The following is a 19,451-nucleotide window of genomic DNA, read 5'->3' on the forward strand; positions in this document are numbered from 1 at the left end:
TGATGCAGCCTTTTTTTATTTGAATATGACTAGGTGGTTTGAGAATGTTCCAAAGTGCATTTTGTGCTTCATATAAGAAAATCTGACTTTTCAATGTCACAAATCTGCAAAATACTTAATTTTGTTCATTTACAGGTGGTCTCAGAGTTCTGGACCCCAACAATCATGTCAAAATAAGGAAAAAATATCAATGTAGTTATGATCTGAGAAATACATTTTTGATATATTCTTATAGTTTGTAGCAATTAAAAGGTTTAATACTTAAAACAATAATAATGGTTTTTTGAAAGAAATTCATACTTTTATTCAGCAAGGACACATTAAATTAATCAAAAGTGACGGTAAAGACTTTTGTTTCGTTAAAATATTATATATCAAGTAAATGCGGTTCTTTTGAACTTTTGAACTCAAAGAATCCTGAAAAAATGCATCATGGTTTCCATAAAAATATTAAGCAACTATTTTTAACATTGAGCAGCAAATAAGCTTATTTAAATGATTTCTGAAGGATCATGTGACACTGAAGACTGGAGTAATGATGCTAAAAAGTCAGCTTTACATCACAGGAATAAATTACATTTTAAAGTATATTAAAATGAAAATATTTTATAAAATATTATTTTAGAATATAATATTTCACAATATTACTGTTTTTTCTGTATTTATGATATACACTGCCATTTTAAAAGTTTGGGATCTGTAATATATATATATATATATATTCTGAATTTTCTGCATTAAATTGATCAAAAGATAAAAGAATCCTAATTTTTTTTTTTTTTTTTGTCCACAACTGTTTTCAACATTGATAATAGTAATTAATGTTTTTTTTTGAGCATCAAATCAGCATGTTAGTACGATTTCTGAAGGATCATGTGACGCTGACGACTGGAGTAATGATGCTGAAAATTCAGCTTTGCACCACATAAATAAATTATATTTTAAATATATTCAAATAAAGAATGGTTATTTTAAATTGTCATAATATTTAACAATATTACTGTTTGTATTTTTAATCAAATAAATGCATCCTTGATGAGCATAAGGTACCTCTTTTAAAAACATCAAAAATCTTACCGATCCCAAAATTTTGAACAGCAGTTCAAATTTAGGGAGTAAATAGAACAGGAATAGACTAAAAGATGTAAAACACAAAAGAAACCACAAAATGCACATTGTGGTTGTGGGAAAAGTCCAGAGTATCAGAGCGTGACTATCTCTCTGTATTGTATTTTACTAATGATACATTTCCACTGACTAAAGTGGTGGTAGGAGGAACGCTCTCTGCTTTAAGTTGTCCTAACCCCTATCACGGATCACAGATTTTCAAGAAAGACAACAGACACACGGCTGCAGGCTCCATACTCACACAACAGGGTCTTAACCGACAATGGAAGACAAGGGCACGCATTTCCACCCTGCTGCCATCTGCTTTGATATGCGAGTGTGAAGGGCTTTAGAAAGAGCCAGAGCGATTGATTACTTCACATTGGCTTTTGTGTAGATCGGGTGGAGCAGTGGACTCTGGGATTACAGGCAGATAATGCCACCACAGTGAGGGTGTGGATCTGCCCACTAAAGCCATTCAGCAGTCACTTCAACACACATAAACACATATTTATTCATTATTTTGCCACCTTAATCTCAGTTCTAGGTTCGTCAATACTTTGTAAGACTGAATGAATCATCTGAATGAAATCTATTTGCACAGATAGTGCCAGCCTCTACATGCAAATAAGAGAAACTGACATCCCTTCCTGTTAGTAAAGAAATTGTAGTTTAAAATAGTAAACGGTTTACATTTTAATATATTTCACAATATTACTGTTTTACTGTATTTTATTTTATTATATATATATATATATATATATATATATATATATAAAATATAATATTATATTTGTATTAAACAATTGCAGCCTTGCTGAGACTATTACAAAAAAGTTATGAGCCCAAACTTTTGAATGGTAGTGTGTGAGTTTGTTGTCAGCAGGAAGTTTCATTGATTGTTGTGTAAAAACTGGAAGGCTTTGTGGCTTCATACTGTGAGTGAGGAGATTTGACTCAAGCTCATGTTCTCTCAATGAATTAGCCAGTTTACAAAGGTCTTTCAAAGGACGGTTAAGAATGAGGACTTTGTATTTGCATAAAGAAGCTACATATGAATGACAGCACCGTAGAGTCAGTTAATAATCAAATAAGCATGCAAATAAACAAATCAACGAATAAAACGTGCGCTTGCTCAGTTGCTAAGGCCAGCATCACTACTATTGCGCATTGTGTACTTAAGCCGCTTTTCCGCTATCTCTGACTGATGGCAGAACTCGTTCATTTTGAGAGCTGTGTGGAGGTTGGATCATATGCATATGACTATGAAGATTTTCCGGATCCAATTTGAGCTCCAGATGTTTAAATATTTTGGCTTTGGTGGCTGGAGTGTTAGTCTCAGATGTCATGCCCATGTTGGCTGATGCATATGGCACACTTAACTGGAAACACTTCAGGATTTTCCAAGTCGTCATCTGATTGGTTGAATACTACAGGATGTCCGGGAGACATTTGTGTCATGTTCTTTAACGGTCCACCTGGAAACAAAGATGCCATGACTCCGAATCTCCAAATGGAAGAAGCAAGCCAGCTGTCATTATAGGGTTATTAGGGTCATCAACTTTACATTGTCACGCCCCTAAACATGACGCAGAACAAAACGAACTGTGATTGGTTGCTTTACATGTCAGTCAGATGGCCTCTGGGTGGTCCTTGGCCAATGAAAGATGCGATGGAGTCCAGACCTTCTGCCATCAGCTGAAGCTCTTGCTATGCAAGACTATGTGCAACTACCAGACCGGATATAACTTTCCAACTCTAACCTTACCAAAACTAAGCGCTGAGTGAGAATTACCAGTATTTTTCCTCTAAAACATTATTTTAAACACTTTCTGTAAAATGTGCGGTTCTGGAGAACTTTGTATATTACAAATTTTACATTGATTTAGCCCTAGAAAATCAACCATATGTCTTTTAGACATATTGGCGGTCATTTGTCTTGTGTGGATATGTTCATATATTCATCATAAGAGTAAAGACATCTTCATGACATGCGTCTGCCACTAGGTAAAAAAAAAAAAAAAGATCAGAAATGGTGGAAAGGCAGCTTTAGCTCTGATTATTTTTATTTATATACACATACACTCTTGCTCACTCACTCACCAGTGTTAAAATATCTAAAAAGATTGTTTAGGCTTATTTTGAAGGTGGAATTGAATATCTAAGGGTGCATCTTAATCAGCTCTGATCAGGGAGTCGGCCATTTTAAGGGCTGTGTCAATCGTAAAATCCTTAAACTTAGTAAAATGTTCACTCCCTAATAAGTCTCACACAATGCACCATGAAATCCAGGGAGCATCGATGCTCACTATGTTCCCTTAATGGAAGTTCTGAAGCTTGAAACAAAAATGTGAGCCAACTCTACATGAACCAACTCTCAATGTGTAGTGAGTCAAGGTCCTTGCTGTCCTTACTGTCCTTACAATTAGTGTGCACGAGATACTGGTTCACGAGTCACGACCTAGGAAGCTAGGGAGCTGACTGAGATGCACCCGTAGAGACTTGTGGTGGGGCTTTTATTTATTTTTTTTACTTGGGTGTTCTGTGTGGTTTCTTACTAGCCAATCACATAGCAACTCATCAAATGAGTGTGTTGCATTGCGGTAGTGAGTTTTGCATGGGACAGCACAACTTTTATGTGTCATAAATCAAAGGTAGAGACTGCAGCAGTTAGATAGGGCTGTATTTATGGCCCTGACTGGAGGAGGCATGTTCAGGTTAATGAAGCATCTCAGTCTGAATGCAGAGCGGCTGTTTCTGCTGATAACTCACAATGCGTCTTTTGTTACCTCATCAGAGTAATGATTTGCAAGTGGCTAATGGGCTCAGTGTAGAGCATCTAACCACCTTAGAGACTGTACGCTCTTCTCTCAGTCTTTATGCCATAGTCTGTCATTTTACTCAAGCTTTTTTAAGTGGCCTTTTTTTTTTCGGCAGTATTTTTGTAATTCATTTTATCTTCATCTCCGGGATGAAATAATGGATTACAGCAGTGAATTCAAAGTAAAAGCGCATTTGAACATGGTAAAACTGTGTGGTTAATGTGTTATTTGTGAAATTATTATGAAGAATTTATTATTTGAAGAATTGATTGTTATTTTGAATTTCTGAAAAACATCTTGGCAGATTGACCTTAAACGTCGCAAAAATCTGCTTAATTTTGTTCTTAATTTGAACACGGGATGTTTTTTGTCATGTTGCAGATAAGCAAGTGAAAAATTCCAGATATTCACATTCCAAAATGTTTGACCCGGTCAGGGTCAAAGCTTAATATTACAGTTTTACAGTGTTGAAAGATCCTTTATCCCACTATGGCTGTTACCTGGCTTACCTTGTTAAATAAAAGGGACTTTAGAAAGGTTATTCATGCATAGGCATTTACTGTGACAAAGCGCTAGCATTAGCGGCAGTCGCTGAGGAATGCTAAGCATTTCCACTGTCTGCTACAATTACTGTAATTGCTGCCTCACGATGAAATTATAAAGCCCACCTCAGTCAGAAATCTTAAATTAATCTATGTTGTGACTAAAAACATGCATGCTTAATGTTCAATGGTGGTCTGTCTTAATAATTATGAAATACCAGAGCAAATTGAATTGAAATGCCTGTGCTAATAGTGTTCAGAATTGTGTTTTATGGTACTGTAGCTGACACTGCTCACAACATCAGTGCACTATTAATCTTGTCAATGATCATTCAGAATGATTTTTGAAGGATCATGTGACACTGAAGACTGGAGCAATGCCTGAAAATTCAGCTAAATGGAACAAATAAAAAACAAATAAATTGTATTATAATAGAAAACATGCATGTTAAGTCTTGCAGGCCAGTCTTGGTCGATCCCATCATTATTGTGTGTGAGTGCTCTCTGTACTTTCCATTTCAGACATCAGTTTTGTGTGAAGCAGCAGTGCATGCTGGGGTCATCATGGACCAGTTTGGAGGACCAATCACAGTGGAGAATCGCCATGGGCTCAGTCACTACCCTGCGGTCAGAGCCAACGGCATCCAGTCAAAAGAGTGAGTTACTGCAGTGGATTCTGTTGTTTCTTTATGACAGAAGCTCGAAGCCTCAGATTTGATCATGATTGCCTTTATATTCTTAGGTGGGTTTGACATCAGCATGTGGGCTTTCCTTGTACATGAAAAGAAAAAAAGTTGACAATTGTGCATTTACATTGGAAGTCTATGGGGCAAAACGCAACTGTTGCCTCATAGATCATCCATCTTAAGTGCATTTCTGTCAACATGTTTGTTTGTTTGTTTGTTGTAAGTTTGCCAGGGAAAACTGTTAGATTACAGTTAGAAAAATGTAAATAGTCTGTCTTACAAATTCCCCTGACAAGTCGTAACATGTCTTATTCTGGTGCTTCAACTATAGCGGCTGTGGCTGAATGTGACCTTGGTTTGTTCTCTAGCCGTGCAGCAGTTATTATTAAGTGGCGATTCCTGCCTTCTTTAGCGTGATGGACGGTTTAGGTAGTACCTAATGTCAGGGACACTGTCTGGACTGCTGGTCTTTCACAGATTTGTCACTAGGGAATTGGGGGCAGGTTGAGAAAGAAATCGAGATTGTCTCTCGTTATAGTCTCTGAGGAGGGTTTGAAGTGTCCATTGAGGAGTGATTTATTAAGAGGACAACGGGCAGCTCTCTAGAGCCAGAGATACTTCCTATGATCCATTTGAAACCTAAACACAACAAATCCACGCTATCCAGATATTTTTTTATTTTTTTATTTTTATTGGTTAGGCCCTTTTATAAATAGGAAAAGTACATGGTGAAAACAGGAAATGATGAGCAGGAGAGGAAGAAAAGGGGGATCAGGAAATGAGCAGGTCAGACTCAAACTGGTGTCAGCCAAATGACCAGTATGGTTTAACATGTGCTTGTGCTAGGCCATGGCTCTCTAAAACTAAGGTAAGGCTGCCTTTATACTGCAGGTCTTGATGCCCAATTCCGATTTGTTCACTGTATTCGATTTTTTTTTTTTGACGACTAACTTGCATCTTCTTTCAAAAGTGACTCGTATCCGATATCTGCATTTACACTTATACACTTGGTGAAACATCCCAAGGTAGACGTACTGATCTGGGAAAACTTAGGCCAAAATGGAAGTAAAAACAGCGCGATTTGCAATGGACGCAGAAATTATAATAGAAGCTTTTGATTTCTGCACCATCTATAAAGATTTAACGCATTATAGTCCTTCACGTCTATTGCGATCTCAAAATTCTGGCCAGTTGATAATACCAGGAATATCAAAATCGACTGCTGGCAGTAGATCCTTTTCCTATTTAGCACCAAAACTCTGGAACAGTCTTCCTAACATTGTCTGGGAAGCAGACACACTGTGTCAGTTCAAATCTAGACTAAAAACACATTTCTTTGACCTAGCATACACATAACACATTATAAACTTCTATAATTCAATGTTAGGCTGCATAGATTAGGTCAGCCGGAACCGGGAACACTCCCCATAAATCCTGATGTACTCGTTACATCATAAGAAGAATGGCGTCTACGCTAATATTAGTCTCTCTGTTTATCCCGAGGTTTACCACAGTCCGCCAGATCCAGGCCGTATCCAGCCATTAATTTCTTAAACCAATTGATTTGTCAAACTAAATCCATAATTTGCACTCTAAGACGATTATGTTAATGATGTAACAGTTTTCAGGGTCCGCCTTTACGTAACTGAATAACGACCATCAATATCAGTTCCTGTAATTACATTGCTAGGGTTTTGATCTCAGGCTTTCGTATGTTTTATTGTGTGCGCTTTTTAAACAGTTATATCAATCTGGCGACTCTGATCAGCACTTGATTCATTTTGTCGTTGATTTTATTAGATTATATTTCTGTCGCCAGCAGTTTATTGCTTGTATTTCCAGGCTTCAGACTTGTTGTTGTTGTTGGCACAGCATCCGCTATATATCCCATTTCAGTTCGTTCACGCTGTCGTAAACCGCTTTGTACCCTGAACTCTGAAACGGTTTGCTGAACTGCCATAAAAGTAATAAAAAAGTAATCACATCCAGGAAGCCTGTGAAAATGACAGGTTTTTAAGTAATGGCTGACAGAGATGCAATTTCCCAGCCTGTTCCCCTATAATTACCACCACACTGCTCTTTTCACCGGCCCAGCTGTACCCCAGTTCTCCTGTCAGAGGGGGAGATGAGGGATCCAGCGAGGAAGATCCTCTGAAATTGGCAGCACAACAAGGTTGACAATGGGAATCTCCCTCTTGGCCTCTGTAGGCGTTACTTTCACATGACAGGGCCTTAATTAATCTCTGTAATAATGATGTTTTGTGTCTAAAACGCTCAGTGCTCACTGATATCTGTGTTTTTCCATGTCTTTCAGTGGCTCATTGTCTGAAACCCTCTTCACGTTTGTGACAAACGGTAAGCACTTTTGTTTTATGGTTCAGTGGTGATGTGAACTGAGTCCACATATTGGTGTGGGATTAATCCTATTATTTCCTGGACCGTGGCGACATTGATTGGTTTTCGCCACCTGCTGTTAATTCCTGCTGCCGCTGTGTGTTACAGTTTTGTTTGACTGGTATATTTGCACCTCTGAAAAAAAAAGGAAGTTAGCTTAATCACTATGTGGCAGCCTAACAGGTTTTTTTTTACCAGTTCGGATATGTGAAGCCCTGTTTGCTCTGTATCAGGGTGAATGGAAGGCGTGGGAATATCTTATCTCCTGAGTTTGTTTTTCTCTGGCTGTTTGAGTTCGGCACAGACCGGTTGTCATTTACCTGTGCGGACGCGCTGATGAATCAAATTCACACGCCGGATGTTAAGCGTATGCATGTGCCAACACATGAAGATCTTTTTAATGAAATCTCAGAGCTTTCTGTCCCTCTATTGACAGCTTACACAATTACAACTTTCAAGCTCCAGAATGTTAGAAAATACATTATTAAAGTAATCCATGTGACTCCAGTTGTTTAACCTCAGTTTTATGAAGCGGTGCTAGTGCTTTGGTAAAAAATATATCATTTTTTTTTGTGTAAACACTTTATTTTTCAAAATATGAATCTCCTACTTGCGTTCACGATGGCACAACATTGCATGCGTGTTGTGTTGACACGAGAGCAGACATTGTTGCGTGAATGTGCGTTGGAGAATAATATTTTGTAAATGAAATGGTAAGTTATGTGTTTTTGCGCAATCAAATCACTCGCGCTGCTTCATAAAATTGAGTGGAGTCACATGGATTAATTTAAAGGTACAATATGTACGATTTTTGTAATAAAATATTCAAAAACCACTTGCACAGTGTGATATATTTCATGCAGTTGTGTACTTGCATTATCCTAAAAGCTCCCAAGGATTTGTAAATCGAGAGAAATCCAAGTTTTTTATAATGTTCACAAAATTATTAGTTAAAAATAACTCCTTGGACTAATGCAATTCCACTGTTGTGTTACTGTTGCATGTCTGCATTTCATTCAATTCAAAATCCTAAATTTAAATTCTAAATTGTAATCAATTAAAAGGGACCCTAAAATCTGTATTTTGTCAAACCCATTAACCTTTTCTCATTACTAGAGTAGTCCGCTACATTATTTCGTACTGACAACCTGGATACATTGTCTGGTTACTGTTTGCTTTAGTGATACACACACAAGCTTTAGTCAGTTGTTGTTATAGATTTATGGAAGTATCTTTTCTGATCGATGTGACCCCACCCTAATCTCTTCTGGTCAGAAGCGGACCTGTGTTCAGTGTGCATTGTTGATGAATTGCATGAGTTCCTGATGACAGGAGTTGATAGATGTGTGGACACCAGTCGATGCGTATCAATTGATTCCCATTAATCCAATTATCTTAAAGCACAGCCGTGCACCCAGCAATGACTGCTACCCTACCCTCACTAACCCCCTAGCTAGATGCTAACACTCACAAAAAGTATGTGACAAGGGAGCTGAGGTATCAATTTTATGACGTTATACGTCTTACTAAACACTCAAAGTGAAGTTGAGAAACTTGAAATTCTGAGATTGAAAATCCTGTTTAAAAATGGAAGTAAAGAGTTTTAGAATTTTGAACAAAGAAACATTGATATTAGGCCTCTTATACAATATTTAAGTTTCCTTTCTATTTCTAGGTTATAATAAAAAAGAATTAAAACATTTGAAAAGAAAAACAGAAGCATTTTCTCTAGTGTTCATAGACTTTTGGATCCCACTGTACCTATGAGTATGCAGAAACTTCAATCGGAGGATCTTTTCCGACCTCCTGCTGGGATTCTCCTTGTCCTCTTCCTGAGTTTCATCTGCCCACATATGCTAAATGTGTGGAATGTGATAGTGTTAGCCAAATCAGGGTTAAGCAACAGGATGTATTGGCCCTGTTTTTCTCTCTTTAAAGGAAGTGGGAGCCTTCCCCCCTCTTTTATTGTAATATTGTTGTTCATAGCACATACGTCTCCATTTAACTGTACACATGGTGGGTATTTTAAGAGCTCAGAGCTTCCTGTTGAGTCAATGTACACGTAACTGAGTTTTTGCTCCACATGTGCGTTTTATTATGTCAAAAGAAAGCACTAGACACGACTATAACTAACATGACTCTTTTCATGTTCTTAATGTATTTTTGTTTGTTTGTTTTTGTCTTTTATTATTAAAGGTTTTTGTTTGTAATTCATTAACATGTTACCATCACCAAGATATGACACTTACACTACCATTCAAAAGTTTTTTTTTTTTTTTTTTTTTTTTTTTTTTATGTTTTGGAAAGAAGTCTTTTAGGCTAACAATTTTTTATGCATTTTTTGGATCAAAAATACAGTAAAATTGTTTTTTTAAAGTAACTGGTTTCTATTTAAATATATTTTAAAATGTAATTTATTCCTGTGATGCAAAGCTGAATTTTTAGCATTGTTACTCCAGTCTTCAGTGTCACATGATCCTTCAGAAATCATTCTAAAATGCTGCTCAAGAAAAAATTATTATTATTATTATTATCATCAATGTTAAAAACGGTTGTGCTGCTCAATATTTTTTCTTCTGGAAACATAATTTTTTCAGGAATCGTTGATGTATAATAGAATGTTTAAACAGCATTTATTTGAACAGCATTTCAAATAGAAAATGTTTGTAACATTATAAATGTCTTTTACTGTCACTTTTGATCAATTTAATGCATCCTTGATAAATAGAATTGTTCATTTCTTTCAAAAAAATCTTATAGACCCCAAACTTTTGAAAAATAGTGTAAATGCTTAATTTGAAATGTGTTCTTGACTACAGTGCTCTCTCTCTCTCTCCTACAGATTGCAGCCAACAGACAGTTCTTCATCCAGTGGGCTCTTCTACAAGCTTGTCATCACACAACATCTCCTCCGATGGGTCTGAAGTCGACTGGTCCCCTAGCAGCACCCAACGGGGTATCTCTGATGACCTCAACCATAACCAACCACAGTGGCTACAGATTGATCTTGGAGAAAAGAGGAGGATCACAGGTAATACTTGTAACTTTCATAACCTGATCTCATTTACTTATTTATGAGATCGTCTATGGGTCACCTGACTGTGCCAGTTTCCTCTTTGACACCTCCTCAATGTGCAGGTTTGGTTTTCTTGCATGATGGGACGTAATTGAATGTGCACGAAATGCACGTAATTGAATAGGCTGTCTGTAATTCAGATAGAAATATAATGCTATAATTCTGCATTCACACCATGTCATAATTAATTACGAGATGACAACCCGTGACGTTCTACAGTGGTCAGGTGGTACAGCGGTCACGTGGTACAAGTCGGAGCTCTCCAAAATTCAAATTAACTTTGTCCTCACCAGCATTTACTAAAAAAGTTGCCCGTCAGCGTCAATATATCACGTATAGTCAATATATCAAAAAGAAAGAACAGAGTCTCTGCTTTAAAAAAATTAAATTTCTAGCTTTATGCATTCCGGGTCCTTTATGCATAAATATTGATATTGTATGATATGGAAAATAATTGTGATAATACTTTTGTCCATATTGCCCAGCTCTACCTAACACCTGAATGGTGGGGAAAGAGTTAAGTGAGGATGTGAGCGCTTTTTTAGTCAGAATCTCATAATTTCCATAATTACGACATGGCCTGAACACACCTTCAGATCCCAACACACACACAAACATTTCCGAAAGACCCAATGTTTCCAGAGGGTGTTAAGTGGTGTAATTATCCACACAAAAGGTCTTTCTCGTGATCGGCTCTGGAGCGCCGAGGAGCATTACACACCCGGAGCACATGAGCGCCGACAACCCCCCCCCCCCCCCAACAACTAACTGGTATCTGCATAACAGTTCCTGGTATTGCATAAAAGCAGAAAGGCCCTCTCTGTGTCCATTCATCACACATACAAACACTCTTACAAAAGCACATTTAAATTTAGGAACACGCCGGACATGCGTTTATTTTGAGCATGACTGTTTGTAGACAGCACAACCGAGTTAATTTCATACAGCTCAAGGAGCAAAAGAATGCTCACTTTGTGTCCTGTAGGGAATCTGCGCTTTCGGACATGATGACCCTGAGTGAAACCGGCCCATCTTAAAAGAGGAAGCACTGTTATCATTGTGGCGATGGCGTACATTTGTGAGGCTAAATAAAACTAGTGAAAAAGCATGTCTTTATATGTGGGGTCACCGCTCTGCATTCACACGATGCTTTCTAAGAGAGCTTTTGTCAACAAGCATGAAAAATTCATGTTTTTTTTTTTTCTCAAGATAAATACATTGCTGTAGAGAGTACGGTAAATGAAAGCAATGAGCCACAAAAAGCCATTTTACCATAAATAAGGGGAGCTATTAGGACCACCCTTGAACATGGTAAAATTACTGTAATGTACAGTGTCATTCAAAAGTTTGGGGTTGGTAAGATTTTTATCATTTTTTTTTCTTTTGAAAGAAATTATTACTAATTATATTACTCAGCAAGGATGTGACAGTAAAGACATTTAAAATGTTACAAAAGATTTCTATTTCAAGTAAATGCTGTTCTTTTGAACTTTCTATTCATCAAAGAATCCTGAAAAAAAAAAAGATCATGGGTTCCAAAAAATATATTGATAATAATGAGAAATATTTCACCAAATCAGCATATTAGAATGATTTCTGAGGGATCATGTGACACTGAAGACTGGAGTAATGATGCTGAAAATTCAGCTTTGCCATCACGGGAATAAATTATATTTTAAAATATATTTAAAATCAATTTAACAATTTTACTGCATTTTTGATCAAATAAATAAATGCTTGGTGAGCATAAGGGATTTATTTCAAAAACATTAATCTTACCAACCCCAAACTTTGTGACCAGTAGTGTGTATTGTGTAGTGTGCAAGTTGGATATACTGTACGTATAATAGTTAGTAATTCGTTTTGCAGTGGTATTGAGGATTACTAAATCTGCAGGATTTTGGTGATAATACTGGTATTTGGAATGGGATATACTGAAATGATCCCACTTCCCAACACAAAACGCTTCAGTCATGCTGTATTCCAGACAACTTGTAATTCTCCAAAACAACCAATGGAATGTTGCTTTTAGTAGGTGCCATTTTAGAAATGACATCAATTGATATTTCTCACCAGCGTCGAATGTCTGATCTTGAGTGCTTGTTTTTCACAAGGAAGTGGGAGAATTACAATTTAGAAACGCAATTATGCATTTTATACTCCACTTTAACTGCTTGTTTAGTTTTCAGTATATTCCTCTTTGACCACAAGAAAGGGGCATCACTGTCTTAAAAATGGTTCTTTCATTTTGTAGCTTTGATCCTTTTACCTTTGCTTCTTTATATAGTGACTATAATCTCTTTGAACTCTTCAAGCTTTTCTCTGATGATGAGTAACTTCCTTTCTCAACTTTCATGTCATCACACTTCAATCTCACAACTTCACACTTTGAATTGCTCTTATGATCACGGTGGTGTCCTCGCGTCTGTGATGTAGTTCATGTTAGGAAGTAATAACAGAGCTCGGGGTCTTCAGTTGGTGTTTCTGTGTCTGCTGGGAACATGTTTCCCTCAGGAATGTGTTTTGTAGCTGAAAGAGGCCGACCGCAGGTCTCCACTGTGATGCAGATGATGGGCCGCACTCTGAAGCGAAGTCTTTAGCCTACATGCTGTCACATTCCTCAGCTGGCTGAGCGCTTGCATCACTGTATCAGGAGAATGACCTCTGGAGCATTTGAGGAGAAATGCTGTGTGACTAGAAAAATTTCATTTGTGCTTTTCAAATGAAATAATTCCGGGTCATGTTTTTGTTTCATAGGCATTCTGACAACAGGCTTGACCATCGCAAACATCGAATATTTTGTGAAAAACTACAAGATCGAGTACAAGGAGAGGAACCGCTGGCGGACATTTGTCCAGTACAATAACTCTGATGATATGGTAAGACTTTGTCTTTGTATCACTCCATCATCATACATTCAATATAACCGTAAATGGCGTACTTGGAAAGGAAATGTATATATAATTGCATAATGTGTATCCCTGGCCAAATGGAATCAAAAATATTACTTCAGCTGCAAAAAAATTATGAATTTTCTTTTGAATAAAGAACACTAATGAATCACAATGAATTTGAGTTCACCCAAAAATGAAAATTCTGTCATCATTTGCTCACCCTCAAGTTGTTTCAAACCTGTATGAATTTCTTTTTTCTGCTGAACACAAAAGAAGATATTTTGAAAAATGTCTGTAACCAAACAGTTGATGGACCCCATTGACTTCCATAGTATTTTTTTTTCCTACTATGGAAGTCAATGGGGTCCATCAGCTGTTTGGTTACAGACATTTTTCAAAATATCTTCTTTTGTGTTCAGCAGAAAAAATAAATTGAGGGTGAGTAAATGATGACAGAATTTTCATTTTTGGGTGAACTATCCCTTTAAGAGTCAATAATGTCAATTTAGATTTTTCTTTTAACTGTCTGTGTATTAGAGCTGTACGAGTTATCGTTCAAAAGATCACGATTTCGATTCAAACATCCACGCAATTCATTCCTAAACGACAACGATTCGCCTGGGTCTATTAAAACTAACAAAATCACACCTGAACATTCAGATCTGCGCCTGCGCTGAGCTAGAGAGAGGAGATATCATGTTTATGTATGAAACAGCTTTTCAACCACACAGTATAGTTATTTCTGTTACGAATATTCATATTATCACAGAAGAACTGGGATAAATGTTTATAGTTCAGATATAAACACGGTGTATGGAAGAGATCATAAAAGAGCAAATCATCTTTTGAAAGTAACATTGATGGCGCTTCAAATAAGGATTGTATCGATTACATCGTTTTGCCACCAGGTGGCGACAAACAGTAATTGAATCATTCAAAAAAGAGATTCAGGAAACCCTGATTCATTTAGTAATGAAACAATGAAGTATTTATGAGTGAGTCATTGAATCATTCATTTATTCATTTTAAATAGACTGCAGCAATTAACATTTGTCAGAACCTAATTTACATGTTATTTTGTTTAGTCGTCTTGTCAGAATCTTAGGAGGATCTTGATCTCTGTTTGAAACCCCAAAAAAAGCGCGATTCTTAATTTCTCCAGAATCGTGCAGTTCTACAGTGTGTATCATTCACGTTTTTAATGTTGCAGTGTTGTATTTCACCTTAGATTTTTGAAGGAAATACTGACAGCCTCCACCAAACACGCAACACCTTCCATCCCTCCATCGTGGCACGAAGCATTCGTGTCGTACCTCAACAGTGGCACAGAATAATTGCCATGAGAGTGCAGCTACTGGGCTGTCCTTATGTTAAACCCATCCCAGGTGCGTGCCAGACACATAAAGGCTTTACAATTTCATTATTCATATTAAATGTGCACTAAACCTCAGTTTTTCCTCATGTAGTGAATTCGTCGTCTCCGGTGACACAGGACGCCCAGCCTACACAGCCCATTCTCAATGACATGACCAAACCAGTGCCCTCTCAGGCTAATCTTGGTACGGTTTTAAGAACGCACACTAATCACTCATTAATTAATACAGATTATGTTACAGAAGTACTGGACAAATGTCTGAGAATGTGCCATATTTCCTCCCTAACCTTATTCAAATTTCCACTATTTTTTTTCTCTCAGTATATTGGTTGCCCTTATCTACCTCAGGGATATTATCGTTGACTAAACCCGTAAACACATCATCAAAAATATTAACTTATTTTATTTCAGCTCATTGTCGAGGCAACATTTCTCATTTTTATTTAAGTTAAAGTACTAAAATAATAAACTTAAAGAAAATCTAGACATACTTTTACAAAACTACAATTACTAAAATGAACTACAATTAAAATGAAAACAGAAACTTTAAATTCTTATTCAAAATATTAACAAAAACTATAATAGAATATCTTAATTTTTATATTTGTACTGTTTTGTTGTAGCTTTCATTCTATTCTTTTGTTCTATCATATTTTATACAAAGGATCATTTTGTTTTTGTTTTTCTTCCTCATCTCTGACTTGTACATCTCATATTTTCTTCTCTTTTTAGTTAATTTGGTTGTGATAATTGTGCCCACCATTCTTCTTGTGGTCCTGATCCTGGTGGGAATCTGCTTGGTTAAAATGCTATACAAGTAAGTCAATTTTATAGTTTATTTTTAGTTGCCATATTTGTTTATATTTTCTAGGGATAATAATGAGCCTTTAATTGCCTACATATCCTAATCAGTGCTCAAGTGCACGTATAAAGCTTGCCACAGCGCATCGGCAAAAGTCATTATTATGAATGTGTCGTGAAAAAACAGCAGGGAGACTCTCTTAACAGTTTAATAATTTATTATTGAACTTGTGTTTTCGGCTGCAGTGATGAAGTTGACGATGCTGACTCGTCATCTCCGCAGAATTGTGCATGCATCTACATGGCTTTTTAAGGCTTTCGGGATGTAAATGACCTCTGTTATGATCTACCTGCGTCAACAAGTTTACAAAAAAATGTGTGCACAGTAAGACCAGAAATGTGCATACACAAAGTAAAATGTTCTTTAAAGTCAACCTGAAATCAAAACTGACCTAATGATGAAAGTTATGACTATTTTGTCGGTATTTTCCGCGTTGTGTCTGACTTGAGAGGGAGGTAGGGTCCGATATGTTAAGATTTATTGGAGCACGGCAGGCTTATCTCAGTTCAGTTACCGTCTGTTACTAGTCCTGTTATCAAACACAACAGACAGTCTCGGCATCGCGTATGTGCACACACCAGTGATTCCCAGCCTGCCCTAATAGATTCCACAGCCACTGGTGTCAATAAAAGAGCGAGTGTAAGCTGATATGAGTGAGCATGTTGTGATTCCACAGCAACACATTGCAGCGATATTTAGATCCGTAAAGAATGGGGAGACTGAGGGTTGAGGGTCAAAGGTCAGTGTCAGGAGATGTGCCAGCTGCATTAGTCTCCCGAGAGAGAGCTCAGGGACAGGGGCATTGTGGGGAAATGAGGATGGATGAATGAAAACCTCTTATGGACATGTTTCAAGGGAATAGTAAGGCATCTTCTCTTGTTTAAGAGTGATGAAGGTGGTGAGAGACTCTAGAATCTGCCACCTGTGTCTCTGACGCTGATGTTTTTCACTGTCCCACAGTAAGAAGACAAAGGAGAACACGTACGGCTCTGCAGAGACGCATCATACAGGTAAAACATTCGCTTTAACTCAACTGGCTGGAACACTTAAAGGAATATTTCATCCAAAATTAGAAAATTTTAAACTGCTGTTTTCCATACAATTTTGTGCTTATCGAACTGTATGATAGCTTTGTATATCAAACAGACTTTGTTTGTTGTGATCATCTATGATTATATGTTTGTTTTCAAATAAAGCTATCAAATAACTTCAGAAGATCTGGAATAGAGCACATGGGCTGCTTTTATGGTGCTTTTGTTTTTGGAGCCACTGGTCTCCACATATTTTTTTAGTTGTATGAAAAAGAGCAGCTTAAACGTTTTCGTAAATCTCTCGTTTTGTGTTCCACCCAAGAAATAGTCGTACAGCATCAGGTTGCATAAACCTCTAAGACTAGTCTTACAAGTTAGACATCAATTTATTTTCTTTAAGACTGTTCATAGCTTTTTTGAATCAGTTACATAAAAACGTAGATTTGCCTAATTTGACACCGAAAACTAAGACTGACTGCCCCTGACTAACTGCGAATGGGTCATACTTGAACTTAAGACACTGTCTTAACATAATGGCTATGTTTATGCAACCGGCACCAGATTTATAACAGCTTGAAGGTGAGGAAATAATGTCGAAAATATTAGTTGTTGGGTGAACTTTTCCTTTAACATTGGTTTCAGAATAACATAAAATGTAGAAAATCATGCAATGCTCACCTTTGCATTAATAAAACCTGACTGCACCATATGTTTTTTAACCTCTATTATTCTCCAAGTCTTAAAAAATTTTCTTAGTCACCATGACGGATCCCTTCCCAATATATATGTTGTGTTCTGCCCTTTCAGACATGTATAATTTAAGGCTTAGCTGCTTGACTCGCTCTGAGATAAAACCATCTTTCAGAGACTGGCTGACAGATAAATGATTCTTGTCTACAGGCTGTTGGAGACAGATAAAACAGCCGTTCGCCAGACACCAGTCCACAGAGTTCACCATCAAATACAGCTCTGAGAAAGAGCCCATCCAGAAGCTGGACCTGGTAACCAGGGAAATGGCAGGTAAAGATTGACCGAATTTTGATTTAGTTTCTTACACAGTGTCCCATCCATTATCAAGCATGTTCTCTGTCCTCGCTGATGATCGGACACGTGTTGAGGAAGCTGCTGGAAGACTGTTGCACATTTGTGACCCTGGATCACAAAACCAGTCACATGTCGCACGGGTATATTTGTGGCAATAGCCAACAATACATTGTATGGATCAAAATTATCGCTTTTTCTTTTATGGCAAAAATTATTAGGATATTAAGTAAAGATCATGTTCCATGAAGATATTTTGTAAATTTCCAACCGTAAATATATAAAACATTTATTTTTGTGAGTGAATGCAGCACAATCGCGAAAATAAATGGACAACTTTAAAGGAGATTTTCTCAATGTTTCGTTTTTTTTTTTTTTTTGCACCCTCAGATTCCAGTTTTTCAAATAGTTGTATCTCGGGCAGATATTGTCCTATCATAATAAACCATACATAAATGGAAAGCTTATATAGTTAAATGTTAAATACTCCCCAACAAGCATCTGAGATGGGACTGTTATAGAACCCAAGTGACCAATAAAATATCTCATAGCACAGTTTGCTTGTCATAATCTGAGCAAAATTATTTAACATAAAAGAGATATAATATATTGATTTGTTTTATTGCTTGTCATGCTCTGTTAGGATATTGTGTTCAATAGGAAATATGGACTCAAAAGAGTGTTCATTTTTCTGGCCGCAGCTGAAGTCTGAGAGGAGACGGCACACTTTCTCAAGCTGAGTTTTTTATTGACTGATTATAAAGGAGTTCAACTTGTGAGGCCATTTTTCATCCTCCAATGTGCCAAGGGAGTAAAAAAACCTTATTGAAATAGTTGTAACAGCCTGAATGCTTGCCAGATGGAAATGCTTGCTGATATTTAATTGTCAGTTTTCCCCCTACTCTCCTCCAAGGCTGTAATTATTGATGATTCAAGGTTTGTGCAAGACGTCAGACAGATTACAGGCGCTCCGATTTCAAGCCTGGCGCTTAACTTGGAGTCCCTTTGAGCAAATACTGAAACGTTTCATTGATTTCCTTTTTGCTATAACATTTTCTTTTATGTTTGATGCCATAAGAGTTTATGGTCCCATATTTATGATCATGGCTTATTGGTTAGCCAGGTATGTTTCAGGATAACTAGACAATAAACCAAAGAACAGAAAAACATGGTTTATGCTGGCATGGAGCAAGTTTAAAGGGATAGTTCACTCAAAAATTCAAGTTTATTTTCTCACCCTCATATCGTTCCAAACCTGTATGACTTTCTTTCATCTGTGGAACACAAAATAATATATTTTAAAGAACTGTTTTCATCTATAAAATGGGGTCCAAAACAACATTGGACCCTACTGAGTTTCATTGTAAAGAGTATGGAACAATAAACAGTGTTATTTTAAACTGAAAAAAAAAGTGTTACTTTTAGTATCTTTGATATTTTGTTATAGTTTTTGTTATTATTTTAGATTAGATTTAGAATAGATTTGTATTTTCTGTTTTCATTTTAATTAGTTAAATTTTGGTTTTAGTTATTTGTATATGTCTATAGAGTTTTTATGTTTTCATTTTACTTAATTTAGTTTTAGTTATTATTTTATTTCAGCTAGTGGCCAATGCAAAAT

The 19,451-nt window shown here is 36.8% G+C and overlaps 1 protein-coding gene across 1 annotated transcript in view; it reads left to right on the top strand.

Moving 5' to 3' along the window:
* dcbld1 (discoidin, CUB and LCCL domain containing 1) overlaps positions 1–19,451 on the top strand; it is a 33,273-nt gene that overhangs the window by 9,685 nt on the left and 4,137 nt on the right. Inside the window, exons 6-14 of the mRNA XM_082147045.1 lie at positions 4,994–5,127; positions 7,472–7,512; positions 10,394–10,582; positions 13,385–13,506; positions 14,750–14,906; positions 14,988–15,080; positions 15,629–15,713; positions 16,719–16,768; positions 17,690–17,809. Coding sequence (XP_082003171.1) covers positions 4,994–5,127; positions 7,472–7,512; positions 10,394–10,582; positions 13,385–13,506; positions 14,750–14,906; positions 14,988–15,080; positions 15,629–15,713; positions 16,719–16,768; positions 17,690–17,809 — 991 coding nt within the window. The remainder of the gene's footprint in view (positions 1–4,993; positions 5,128–7,471; positions 7,513–10,393; positions 10,583–13,384; positions 13,507–14,749; positions 14,907–14,987; positions 15,081–15,628; positions 15,714–16,718; positions 16,769–17,689; positions 17,810–19,451) is intronic.

This window comes from Leuciscus leuciscus (assembly GCF_965113295.1).
Source record: "Leuciscus leuciscus genome assembly, chromosome: 19".
Taxonomy (NCBI): Eukaryota; Metazoa; Chordata; class Actinopteri; order Cypriniformes; family Leuciscidae; genus Leuciscus; species Leuciscus leuciscus.